This window comes from Neopsephotus bourkii, unplaced genomic scaffold (genome assembly GCF_033783945.1).
Source record: "Neopsephotus bourkii isolate Nb327-2 ecotype Australia unplaced genomic scaffold, CSIRO-AGI_Nbou_v1 NB_1638, whole genome shotgun sequence".
Classification (NCBI taxonomy): domain Eukaryota; kingdom Metazoa; phylum Chordata; class Aves; order Psittaciformes; family Psittacidae; genus Neopsephotus; species Neopsephotus bourkii.
This window is the reverse complement of record NW_026902113.1, coordinates 4,300,090-4,313,366: the sequence shown is the minus strand read 5'-3', so window position 1 is coordinate 4,313,366 and position 13,277 is coordinate 4,300,090. Positions and strand designations below refer to the sequence as shown.

Genomic DNA, 13,277 nt, shown 5'->3' with positions numbered 1-13,277 from the left:
TTTTGATTAAAAAACCAACCTGCTTTATACTGTATTTAAACTTGGAACATTCATCCACACATAGATAATGCTCTCAAAAGACAAGCTAATTTTTCTAACTAAAAAAATGCATTTAGAAACAAATTGGCACAACTATTTGTTTTACATTCAGTATTAAATTGGCACTATGTCTGGTCTCTGGCAGCATTGACTATACTCCCCTTTGTTTGCTATCACTCTGTGCTCCAGCACAGAAGCCAACACCTGTGGCCATATAAAGGGCTATGTACAGCAGCTGCAGGACTCAGATGTCCATACTGAAAGAAATTTCTAAAGCATAAGCATTTGGATGTGTGGCTGACTTCCTTGTCTGAGTCTTTTCAAGGCGTTCTTTGGAGGTCCACACTACTGGATGTTGCATCTATCAAGTGTTTGCAGTGTTACAACTGACCAATGTGTAGTGGTAACATAAGACAGCCTCATACTTAGCAAAGGTGATCTTGGTTATACTGATGTAAGGCTGCTACCATTCTTTTACTAAAGATGGCAGATTTTGTCAGTTGTGATACCACTGATACAGGTATATGTAAGGAAGGGCAGAATCTATCCTGAAGATTAATATGAAAAATAAGTATCAGCAAACCATAACACAAATTTTTACTTAGAACTTTTTTCTCTGGAATTATCTTATTAATGGAAAAGACGAATATAAGTCCCATTAGCATGTATATATATCACCTGCTCTCATTTGGGATCAAATAATCATAAAATCAATTTTTACTGCATACAGTTCCTAAAATACAGTATGCAGACCTTTTAGTATGGCTTATCTGTGTAGGACAAATACATAAAATTGCTACTCAGAGCAATGTATACTCATATACTCATGTACACTACATCCTCAGAAAAGTGCTCAGAGGTGTTACTCATGACTCATAAGAGCATCTGAGTTTAACTTTGCTATCAATCTAGACAATCTAGAGTAAAAATGCCAATACAGGAGCTTTTTTTTCAACAAACCTTGTGTGGGAAAGCTCTTAAACAAATGGAAACAGATATTCAGAATTACAGACCACATTGCCCTGCTCCCAAGGAAATACCGAATGTGTGTATAAATAGCTAAAAATTACATGCTTCCATTTAAAGGAATGTGTTATATATGCAGGTAACAGCAAATCAACTGTTTGTGACAGGTTCTGTAAATGCAATTGCTCTGATAAAATTAGAACAAGCCGTTTGAAGCAGCAAAGTTATTTACATTAGGATGTTGGAATATAAAAGCATATAGAAGCTACAGGCATACTCTCAAGTTACACATGTGCAAACCTGTGATAAATGCTACTGAGAAAAGAACTTAGCTCTAAGGATTCTGCAACACTGTCACAAACAGATTATTAAAAAGGGCAAAGCTGATTCATGGGCATGAAACTTGAAAAGCAGTATTCAAAACTATCCCAAGTCTCTTGTCTTCTCTGTGGCATCCACCAACCCATAACAAAGGAATACAAATTCTTCAGATCAGAAATATAATGAGCAGCAGTTTATTTAATGTTTTCTTATTTACATATTTCCATGGCATTTGTCAGCCAGATGACCAAACCCCCCGAAAAGTCCTGATGCAGCTTAGTTTGATACACACCTTACATGGAATAGCAAAGTCACGGGAATCATCTGTACACCTGGTTGCCAGCTTTTGACTTCAATATCTGTATTTTCTGTTAATGTCTACCTTTATATAATGTGAAATCGTTTCAGTCAACAAGAGGAGTACTTTAATTAAGCTGTCTGAAAGCTCTTGGAAGATTTTCATACGTAGTGAATTGCATTATGACCATGCTGGTTTACCTTTATTGCTTCCTTTTTCGTGGTAAAACAAAGGAGAGGTGGAACATCACAACATCATTACTGATGCTGATGTTAGGAACCAGCTGCATCTTAGTTTCACCGGTGCATTTACTACCTACACTTTCAAGCTGTTACTGCCTGCTGAGAAGATGAGGACAAGCAGTCATGTTGCCAGTATAATTACTAATGAGCTAACACTGGAAAGCAAAATTTCCTGCAAACCAGTTATTGATGCATAAATGACATTGGAGTAGTCCATTAAAAACACAGAATTTAGTGTTCACACATCAACATTATGAAGGAGATTGATAAACTTACTATAGTTGTCCACATTCACAGATATTTGATAAAACAACTTTTTCTGTTTTGTGTACCAGTTCAGATTGGACTGCACAAAATTACAACACAACTTTGGTAAACAATAAACAAACTGGTACTTGGATCCCAATATGTATGGCACAGCTCACTGCCCATGTAGACTGTCTGCTGAAGACAAACAGCTTTTTTATGAAGCTAGTGAGGATTTTTTTCTGTTCACCTATAGCATAAGTGCAGTCCTATTACTGGGATGTATTTGGGCTACTGGAACTCTAAGCCAGTTTGACCATTGGACTTGACGGAACTACTCTAAAATAGGTGATGATTCTGATCTCAGCAATTATGAAGACATGTAATACAAAAAAATTCAAACCTACAGACCAGATGTTAAAGTAGTGTAATAAGTATTATGAGACCAGGTATTGGATGCTGTTTGTTTTCTGGAATATATCATATCAATATTTCTGCAATGTCACAACGGACTCTTTGTTTCACAAAACTGCATGGTACACAACTGCATAAGCAGTTAAACACCTTTCATTTTAGTGGACACAGTCATGAGCTTCTGTTTCCCTTTTATTCTTAGACATTTTGCCAAAGGTCAGTAGGATAAAAAATGCTTATGGTGGGAATCCTTACAAATTCTTCTTCGTGATCATAATGATAAAAAAAGGGCCCTAAACCAAGCGGTTCGTAGTTGAACAAAGTCAGATTCCCAACATAATCTTCTGTACAATCAAACACATAACTGCTCTTTCTCAGGCTTACCTGAAACACCTTGTGACATTATAGCAGTTTAGGGTAAGAGTGATGTAGGTTTGCGCTTAACAGTGTTATACAGAAAATACTTAATAACTAAAAAGCACTTGGTAGAAAAGCTTTTTTTTTTTTTTTTGCAAAACTGCTGTAAATTAATCTTCAATTTGCTTTTATTAGAAACAATTTGTCTTTTAAATTTATTTCATGAATAAGAACCTTGACTCAGTATTATTATGCAGATAAACACGTAGGCTATATTTCTGTATTACTACTAGCTTTAGTATTTCTAGCTCTTTCAATTGAGCTATTGAAATAACTTTCCAACTTGTTATTATATTATTGCTCTTTTCATTGTTAAGACGTAGACAAATTTGTTCAGAAGTGCAGTAAAAATATAAAGTAAAGCTTGATATAGGGCCAATTCTTGCAGTTCCTAAATGTCCAGCTAACAATAACTTAACTTATTGAGTTCCATATTCTAATTATAGTCCTTCAGCCTTAATTTACAGTGGTTTTATCTAAGTCACTTAGGATGGTTTTTATCTGATTTTTTAATAATAGAACATACTAAATGTTTTACAAAGGCTATATATATAATTGAACAGCAATAATATATTATTGAAAGTTGCTTTATAGTAGAAAATTATATTTTCAGTGTCCCAAGTACTGTTAAGCAGCCATTCCCAGTTTCCTAGGGTTATCATGAAAATTACATAAATATAAAACCTGAGGACACATAAGAGATCATCTGAGGCAGGAGGTAGAAAAGCAGATCACCACTGCCGATATATTCAAACTTTCTTTAAAACCTCTAGTGATAAGAATCTCCTCAGACTATTCTAACCTTACTGAAACAGTTTTTCCTAGTAACACGTTAAATCTCCCTTCCTGCAAAACAATTCTAATTCTCAGGACGTACGAAGAATTGGCCTTTGATCCTTAACAGACCTAAAATAAAGAAGATCTCAATTCCAGAAGCTTTTCCTCAAAGGTCACAATTAATTCTATGTCATTTTTTAACACTCTTTCTCTCCTCTAGACATTTTAAACTTAATATGTGAGATCTGTATGTGAACACAGTGCCATTCTAACAACATATACCTTATCCTTGTGCCATTCTCATACCAAAGGCCCTTGATACAAACAGTGCCCAATGCTATCAAAGAACAAGGAAAAAGTGGTGGGTCACAGTGCTGCCATCATCATGTCCTCTATGTACCGTATCCATTCAATCCCATTCCATTTCCTCATCTTACTGGAAATTTATCTTCTCTGTTGCAGTGGAAATCCCAGCACATGACAGCAGCAGAGCCATGTCGGAGGTACCAATATTCAGCTTTCATTTGTCACATGCAGCATTCTTTTTCCTAAATTTCAGAATTCGGACTTGGAAACAGCATGTCTCTCTGGATTTACATTACTTTTATGGCTGAGCCAGTCACTCTGCACTTTGTACCTTTGCTTCTTCCCTACTAAGTTTACCCTTTGTACCACCTTTATCATATTTCACAGTCTTGGTCTATCTATTTAGCAAAATCACTTTCAACTCTGAACCTGTCTTGCATCACTCTTAACTCAGCCCAACCGGGTACCAACAATGGCTGTTCTTTGTGCAATCATGCGAATTCATACTGGATGTACACTAGACCAGAGCAAACACAAATAACTTGCACCTCGCCTGAGACCTTCTCTTACTTTTAAAATGTGTAATTAATAACAATTTGGGAGCTAAGGTTACTAATTTTCAGGATGCCATGCTATAGGTGAATCTCTATTTTCTATTTTTTATGGGAGAATGTCAGGCATAAGGCAATATCATTGGAGTTACTAATAATGGATACATCAAACCTAATGCTAACTGCTGGGCCAGCCACTCCACCAGAGGAATAAATTAGATTAGCCTGATAAACTGATTGTAAATAACCAACTTCATAATCTGCCTCAAAATAACAGGGAGAGATACAAATTTCCTGTACCCTTCTTTGCTTTCTCCAGACAGCTGGGACCCATCTATCCTCCACAAGTCCTCAAAGAGAAAATCTTGGAGATTGCTACTCTATGTACTGCAATTTGAACAGGCCATCAGGACTTGTGTAACCTTTCTGCTGGGTTTAGACTGCCATAAACCAGAATGTTTTCAACTTTAAAGGGGTTGTTATAAAAATGCTATCCAGAAAAGTGGAAAAATTAAATTTGCCTTGCGCACAGCAAGCAATTTTCCTCACCTGCAACCACGACTGTATTGGCTTAACGAACAATATATAATTACGAGTAGCAAAGGGGAAAAAAACCATCAACAAGGTACATAAGCAGACTCACACACGATGCCTAATTTCTAGAGAACTATAACTATTTTATAGTCCTCACCTCTGGTGAGCCAACTGCTAGGCCAGCTGGTACGTCTGCTTCTCCTGCTACCGCTTTTTAGTCACAGTCAGGGACTAAAACCTCTTGCTGGGAAACACAGTTGAATTCAAATAGCTGCTGAACTTCTGTGAAAGCAGTTTCCAGTCTGCTGGCTGCCATCATCCCTGGTGTCCCGTGCAGCTCTGCAGCCCCTCTACCACTTCCCACCCTGGGACCCCTTAGCTCTGGGTAATCCCTGCAGTTTCATGAACAACTTCAGCCATCCCAGCTCTCAGTAAGGCTGCACACAATGTGGAAAACTAACACCTGACTCCGGTATGCTCAATTCCTTCATGTCTCAATTGGTTACTAGAAAAACTTTCTTCCCCCAAGTGTTGTCAAGCTTTGGAACAGGTCCCCCAAGATAGTGATGGAGTCACCATCCCTGGAGATATTTAAAAGACATGTAGATGTGGTGTTTGGGGACATGATTTAGTGGTGGACTCGGCAGTGTTAGGTTAATGGTTGGACTCAGTGATCCAAAGGGTCTTTTCAACCTAAACAATTCTGTGATTCTATTCTTAAACAGCTTCTCACACCTCACATGAACTTGTCCAGCATTCTTCTGTGGTTTCGGGGTGCAACTTTTGCTTTCTGGTGCTCAAAAACACTGTTGGCAAGTAGCAAAATAGGTATACCTGTGGTAGGTCAAAAACACCATGGATTTGTAGATGCACAGCTCCACTCGACTATATGCCTCTTTTTAGAAGAAATACCTCTCAATCACCATGAAACAACATATAGAAACTGAACGTTCTTTTAGTCTGATTCTTTCACTTCATTCCCTTTAGAGGTAACATCAAACATTAACTGAATACTTCACCCTTGCTGGACTGCCCTTTCTTCTAGATATCTCAAGGACACATGGTTTTCATTTTAGCTCTTTCCCGCTATGCTTTGTGTAACTCAGTAAGTATCCTTCAGACTGCTTTTTCCGTATCCTGTCTGTGTTCCTGGCACTTTGCTGTTAATATTAATTGTATTAAGCACTGGGTCATAATTAAACCTTTTTATGGAAGGAGGGTAAGAGAAAGAAGAATGTATTGGAACAAAAGGACCCTCGAGGCTTTAGTGTCACTCTTCACTCGCTCACTTTTCCTGTTAAATAAGAAGCTGAATTTTCCTTCATTTTTCTCTTAGGTCTAATGTCTTTTCCAAAACTTGTTCTCCTTTTCTATAATTTCCCCTGCTAGATCCAATTCATTCTGCATCTTTGTCATTCTTTCTAGTATCTTCATCCTGTCACAAGACAGTGATTTTCCAGACTGCAAGTTTGGCAGAACACTAGGAAGGGAGATACAACATAACAGCTGAAGCCACCACCTCATCAGAGTTTGTGAGTTCCAAGACTGCTCCATGGTGTAAACCCAAGTGTGGTATGTGGGAATGTCTTGGAGAGATGTGACAAAAGTGCATTTCTGACCTGAACTAAAATATTAACATAGATGCCTCCAGTAGCAAAGAGACTGGGGCTCTCCAGAGAGCTGAGAGACTGTTAAAGAGATGAATGACCACATGAAGCTGAGACACCTACCTTAACAGTATGGTTTAACTGTTGATCTCTTAAGAGTGAGCAGCAACTGAGCTGCATGCTGCCGAACTGAGAAACAAGTAGGATGGAAAGGCTGGGAAAACAGGTCTGGAAACAACACACATTTGCCCACCACAGCATGTCACCACTGCTGAAGGTGGTGAAGGTTTGCCTAAGTTTATTCTGTCATATGACCTTCCGCCAAGGACTTCTGACTTTTACAATAAAGATAGCTGCTAAATGCTGCCTTCACTAACAGTTACTGTATCTGGCTGGAATTTACACTTCTTGCTTACCTTCTCCCGTAAGAGCTTATTTATAGCTTCCTGGTTAAGCTGCAGGAACAGCTTGCAGACCCAGTAAGAAAACTAAAAGATTATAGTGGTTCCCCTTCCTTCACTTTGGTGGTATGGGGGTGCTCTGAGGGACATAGAAATATCTGGCATGTAAATGAAGGATCGCTGGCAAAAACCTGGAAACAGTTAAGTTCTGGCCTCATTGAGAGACCCTATCACTCAACATTAATGATATTTTTTTCCTTTTTCTGGTTACACTAAGACATGATATTTACTCTTATGTCAGCTCCACATTAAAAAAAAAAATTGTTGTGTAATGGTAATGAAAATTATTCAGCAATGATGTATGTTTAGAGTCATCTTAATACCTAAAGATACATTGAACCTTATTTTCTCCTGCATTAAACTGAGTCACAAGACCTATTTAGAATCTGAGAGACTATCCAAAGGAGCACTCCCTGCATCCAAGCTGGCAAATGACATCTCTTTATCAAAGTCATACTGATGAGTTCAGAGTTGCTGAGTTCAGTGCCATAAGAATCATTCATTAATTACACTGTTACAGCTGACATCCTGAAACTGCCCTTGGTGTGATACTGCGTGCTTAAAAATGATACCTCAATCTAAATAAGCATGTGAATTTAGATGAGAAAGGTGACTGCAGGTTGTGCATTTCTTCTCTTAAAATTTGTTGAACTCATATGACCACATCTGTAATTATGTGCTTATTTTCATTACTCACACCTACGTCTTGAGTAGGAATACTTTTAAATTTGCTGGTTTTTTTCTCCTTCCAGTTATCTAATACAATCTATAATGCTTCTCAGAACTTTGTAGGTTCAGCAAACTCACACACACACACATATATATATATGAAACCCCAAACAAAATTATGGAACAATACAAGCCATTTATTTTCATTCCATTACTCACTTTGATTTAAATACAGGAATTTAGGCAGTATATCAAGCTAAAAACTCAGTAAAATTTAGAGTTTGTATGCATGAGAAAATTGACTTCTATAGCCAAAATCAAATAATTAAACAGATTTAGTTAAGTCAGTATACTTCTTTATTTCTAGTGTGGAACAATTATACTGGAATAAAGCCACTTTAATTCCAGAATAGACTGTCCACATGGGGAGTTATACTGAACCAGCTGTAGTAAAATAATTGTTTGACTACAGCTATACCACTTGCTTCCCCCTGAAAGCAAGCCATCAACATAAAAATCTTTCCTTTTTCACAGAAGCTGAGCCATGTTGGCTCAATCCTATTCCATAAACAAAGGCAAAGGGCTTTGCCGTCACAATGAACACAACACAGAGAACAGCAGATTTTACTTCTCAATTCAGCACTGAGTGGGAAGGTGCAGTGATGCACTTGCAGGTTTTTATCACTTAAAAGGTTCCGAGATGCTCTGGGATGTGGAATGGAGAAAGTGGATAGAAAGTGAAGCCTTTTGTGTAACGTGCTATGCATTTTATAAAAGTATAGCCCATCACAGAGATAACTCCAGATGAAAAGAGCAGAAGATGGGCTACTACTGCAGCATTCCTCCCTCTGCTCCCCCATGGATACCCCTTGCCTGGCAGGTATTGCCTCTTCCCTCCACTTCTCTGTCGCAGCCTCACAGTGAGCGATTCTCAATCTGCCTTGACCTTTCAAAGCATGGAAACCCTAAGGGGCTTTCTTGCATCTCAGCTTACATCAATGCAGAGGAGATGTTGGCCCTCTCAACTTCTTTGTACTGCTGTCACTTATGAAGTGAGTTGAAGAATGAGCAGAACTGCGAAATTCTGCTTATTGATCTGTGTCTTTGTTTCACTAACATTAGTTTAAATGTTTTAGTATTCTAGACTTAAAGCACAGGCTTCAGAGCTGGCTGATTACATATTATGCGCATCCAATACCCAATTTTTGCAGACGAAGGATTCTTCCTTCAACCACACCGCTATTCAGCCAGAGGTATTTCACCTCAACGGGCCTTTATAATTTGGCTCCCCAAGCTCTCAATCTGATATAATAATGCACAGCTCTTGCAAATGTCATTTGAACTAAAAATATAAGAAATCCGGGTTACAACTCACCTCGATCTGTGTCGTACAGGAAGACAAAACGATTCCATTCATAATGATCCAGCAAGCTCAGGAGGGCTCCCCGCAGAGATGGCCGCAGCTGCAGCACGAACTGACTCTCACCCTCTGTGGGGAAACTTGGTGTGATGAGGGAGATGTGCAAGGCGCTGCAGAATGAGGTCAAGGTGTGTACTGATCTCTTATCATATAGTCCAAAAATGGCAAAAACTCCTCTAGAATACTGGGAGCAAACTGAAAGGAAAACAAAACAAAACCATGAAGTTCATCTGGTGACAAAATCTGTACTTAGGCATTCCAATATCCCAAACTTTTTAATTTGAAGATTTTAACTTCTAACTGTATAGTTAACTTCACTTTTCACATGTTTCATTCTGGAAGCCAATAAACAGCCAAATAACACTTTGTCATTTTTGGATCCCATTCATTATCAGTAATGTTTTCACTCTAAAGAAAATATAAAATAAATAACATGTACTTTTGCACGACTGAAAATTCAACATATGCTGTTTTAACTATAGCTCTGGATATTATCAGGTGTTGATCATTTCCATTATCTTAAGATGAAAAGTGTTCACATTTTGAAATGTGCAATTATCACAAAAATGTTACCAACCTCGTAAGTGAAATGTAGACATTTCAAATTGCAACAGTGTAGAACCTTTACTCCCATTTAAGCAGGGAGTTCTTGCATTGCATTAGAAGTCTACTACAGACAGAGTAAAATCCTACATGAAGAATCTCCTTGACTTTAAGAGAGCAGTGGAAGGGAAACACAGTAAGTCAACATGACCAGACTTTTCCCCCAAATCTTTTATTTCTACTCTGTCAACCACAAAACCAGAAAACAATGTCCTGAATACATAGCCTGAGTTTTGATTTGTTCTTGGACTCATTTAAGACATAAAGACCTTTATTGATTTCAACAGGCTGGATAAGGGCTTTACTGATCTATACACATAAAAACAGATATAAGGGTATTTTCTTGAGAAAATACTACCTCTCTAGAACTCACAAAGGGCTCAATGAAAACACATCCTGACTTTTTTTCAAGCACAATACAACTTATTAGAAACTGAGTGATTATTAAGTGTTACCAATCCCAGAATCACAGAAAATAGAGAAAGGAATAGCCAGTTATGGGATCACTGTATCCATTTTCTCCTATGTATTTACTGTGCTCTCTTGTTCCACAACCTCTTTCCTTGCAACCTGTTCTTTCATGTAGGCTGAAGATGGAAATACCTAAGACACATCCTTTAGATGCCTCCTCTCTTCTAGCCTGGGGGTCACAGTCATCCTGTGAGAGCAGCGCAGTTAGGGTACAATACACATTTAGCAAACACGGTGACTCAGTTCAGCTTTAATTCCTTAATATTGCATTTACTGCATAGACAGGAAAAATTACAAACCGTGCATTTTCCTCCTCAGACTCCAGATCTGATGGCAGAACTGAAGTAAGTGGCTTGAGGACAGTTCTGTGATTTTATGTGTTGTCCCACTATTACAATCCCAACTTAAGGATTTTCATAGCCAGATTAGATATAAATAAAGCTTTTTAGAAAGCTTTCTTTCTTCCTGTAAGTCCCCATTCAATATGTTGATACACAGCCTCTTAGTGTTTTCTTTGCTGAACCACACAGCATACATTCTCCAAACCCATCAAATGACTGGTTTGCCATTCCACTAATAACCCTAAAAAGTTTTGTTCTATGCTATTCCAGTTTTATCTCATATTTCTTGAATAAAGATGACCAACAAGTTTAGAATTTCAGTTGAATGCTTTCTGCCTTTTTTTTTAAATTATTTCCCCATCTCTACTGTAAAATACTTCTGATGACATATCATAACAACACATTGCATTTTTCTAAATCTTCATGTCTGTGATGGCTGACAGTGACTTCAGGATCAAAATTCTGTTCCTTCTTCCTTCTGGCCCATTTCCAAATGGTGAGTTTATGCTTATAGCATAATATTTTTGTCACTATTATTAATTTTTCATTATTTCACATTTATTACTGTACTCAAAATTATTTACTTCCACAATTACATTCTTAGCCTGTTCTAAACTCGTACCAATGTTTGTATTTGCCTCACCAGCAAATTCCATCGGGGCACTCAGACTTTTTATTTCTGTGTCTACTGTAAAATCAGTCTCTTCTTAGTATCTTCCTCCTGAAGCTATGCTTCTCCAGCTGGTACCTCCTCTTCTACTAGCATTTGTTGTACCTTCCTCTTAGTTTCATGCTGTCTTTTTAACTCTCCTATTTGTCTCTATTTTCATAAATCACTTCTCTTAGGAGAATGCCAGTTTTACTTCATTCTCTTGGCAACTCGAACACATGGATTAATCCCATACTGTCTACCTCAATAACTTCTGGTTTCATTTTATGCCATTTTCTGTGTATAGCCATATTTTAAGTCTTTTTTCCATCAAAATCTGGTCTATAACTTTATAGTCTATAGATGTTAAGCTGCTAGGTCCATTGTTGCCAGGATCTATGTCCCCCTTTAAAAGTAAGTACTATTTTTCTTATTCACTGATTACGCATATCATAACTCATTTAACAGCTCTACTAAGAAGCACATGTTATTTCATCTGCCCTTCAGTAAACCAATTCTTTAAGAACCGCAGAAGAAAGAGGTGATTTTGCTGTTCCCATTAGACATCACACCTGTTTTAAGGTCAACATCCTCCTTGAGTGAAAATCAATGTGAAGTATCTATTAGTTTTATGTCTCTAACCATATTTTCCTGGTTTTCTGTTCCATCACCAATATATAACAGCTTCAATTATTTGCCTATTTCCTGTCTTTGTATTTAAAGATGTAAACGACCTTCTACTGTTGTTTTCATGTCCTTTGCAAGTTTCAGTTTTCATTGGCAGTCTTAACTTAGGCTCTTATTTCTGCAGGAAATGTCTTCTATACCTCTGGATTTCTTCAACACAATTTGTCTTACTAACAACCCTTTTAAAACACTTATTTCTTATACATTTCTTGTATAATTATTCATTCAGTTCTGGAGTCACATCCTGCATGTTACTTTCCCCTACAAAGGGATTTCTCAGTGTTTTAGAAGTGTTTCTATGAGGAAATAGCCAGCCTCCTCTATTTTCAAACACAGTCCAGTTAACTCTGCCAACTGAAACAGTTGAATGTAAACCTTGTGTATGCAAGTGGTAGTTACTTAATGTGTTTTCTGTTTTGAGAAAATCCTTGTTAAGGCACTGCGTTGCCTTAATTCTTTGCAGCTTTAAATGAGCAAATGGTACTTTACATAGCATGTGGTCCATACAGAGATTGTAGACATAGTACAGTTAAAGCTCAAATTCGTTCTCAGGATAGCAAAAAAAAAAAAAAAAAAAGAAAAAGAGAGAGAGAAACAAGTCAAGCTTTAAATTTCATTAAATAATATGATATGACCCTAAAATATTTTTAACTAAAAAAACATAATAATAATTCTTTACATTTTCAAAGCAAACTGCCTTTGCTACAGCCCAGATCAAAATGCAATAAAACATTATCTGACTATCATTAAAGGTCTGAAATAATCAAAGAAAATTTGCACTACTGTAGTTGAGAACAAGACTGGGAAGTTACTGAATAGTGTCCTTTGCTCCTTGATAAGAAAAAAATACTAAGATGAAGTTTATGAATTTTTTTTTCTTACTCAGTACAATATCCACAGAGGAAAAGTGCCTATGACACTATGGAGATTAGGCTTAAGCATATGCAGAAATGCTGCAACGCTCCTGAATCAATTTTACAGTAATCAGCAGCAACCACAAAAATCAGCAAATCCATGAGGATTTGCATTCTGACTCACTACTGTCCTCATGAAAATGCCTCCAGGAAAACACGACTACCTGGATTTCCCAATTCTTTATCTATTTCTCTTACAATTCTAAAGGCATTTTACTTATTATAAATGGACTAAATTATGCTTGGTAAAACACTGTCTCACATTAGAATTCTAAGAAAATTTTGTTTGAGTTTTTTTTTCCCCATAAATGTAAAGCAGTGACAAATACACTTTCATAAGTATA

At 37.2% G+C, this 13,277-nt stretch overlaps 1 protein-coding gene across 12 annotated transcripts in view; it reads right to left on the bottom strand.

The window, feature by feature from the left end:
* GRIA4 (glutamate ionotropic receptor AMPA type subunit 4) overlaps nucleotides 1-13,277 on the bottom strand; it is a 216,763-nt gene that overhangs the window by 136,720 nt on the left and 66,766 nt on the right. For all 12 annotated transcript variants that reach the window (XR_009728640.1, XM_061374442.1, XM_061374444.1 and 9 more), the window contains exon 3: nucleotides 9,224-9,463. Coding sequence is in view for 11 of the 12 variants with exons in the window: in XM_061374442.1 (XP_061230426.1) it covers nucleotides 9,224-9,463 (240 nt within the window). In the remaining variant the exon portion in view is untranslated. The remainder of the gene's footprint in view (nucleotides 1-9,223; nucleotides 9,464-13,277) is intronic.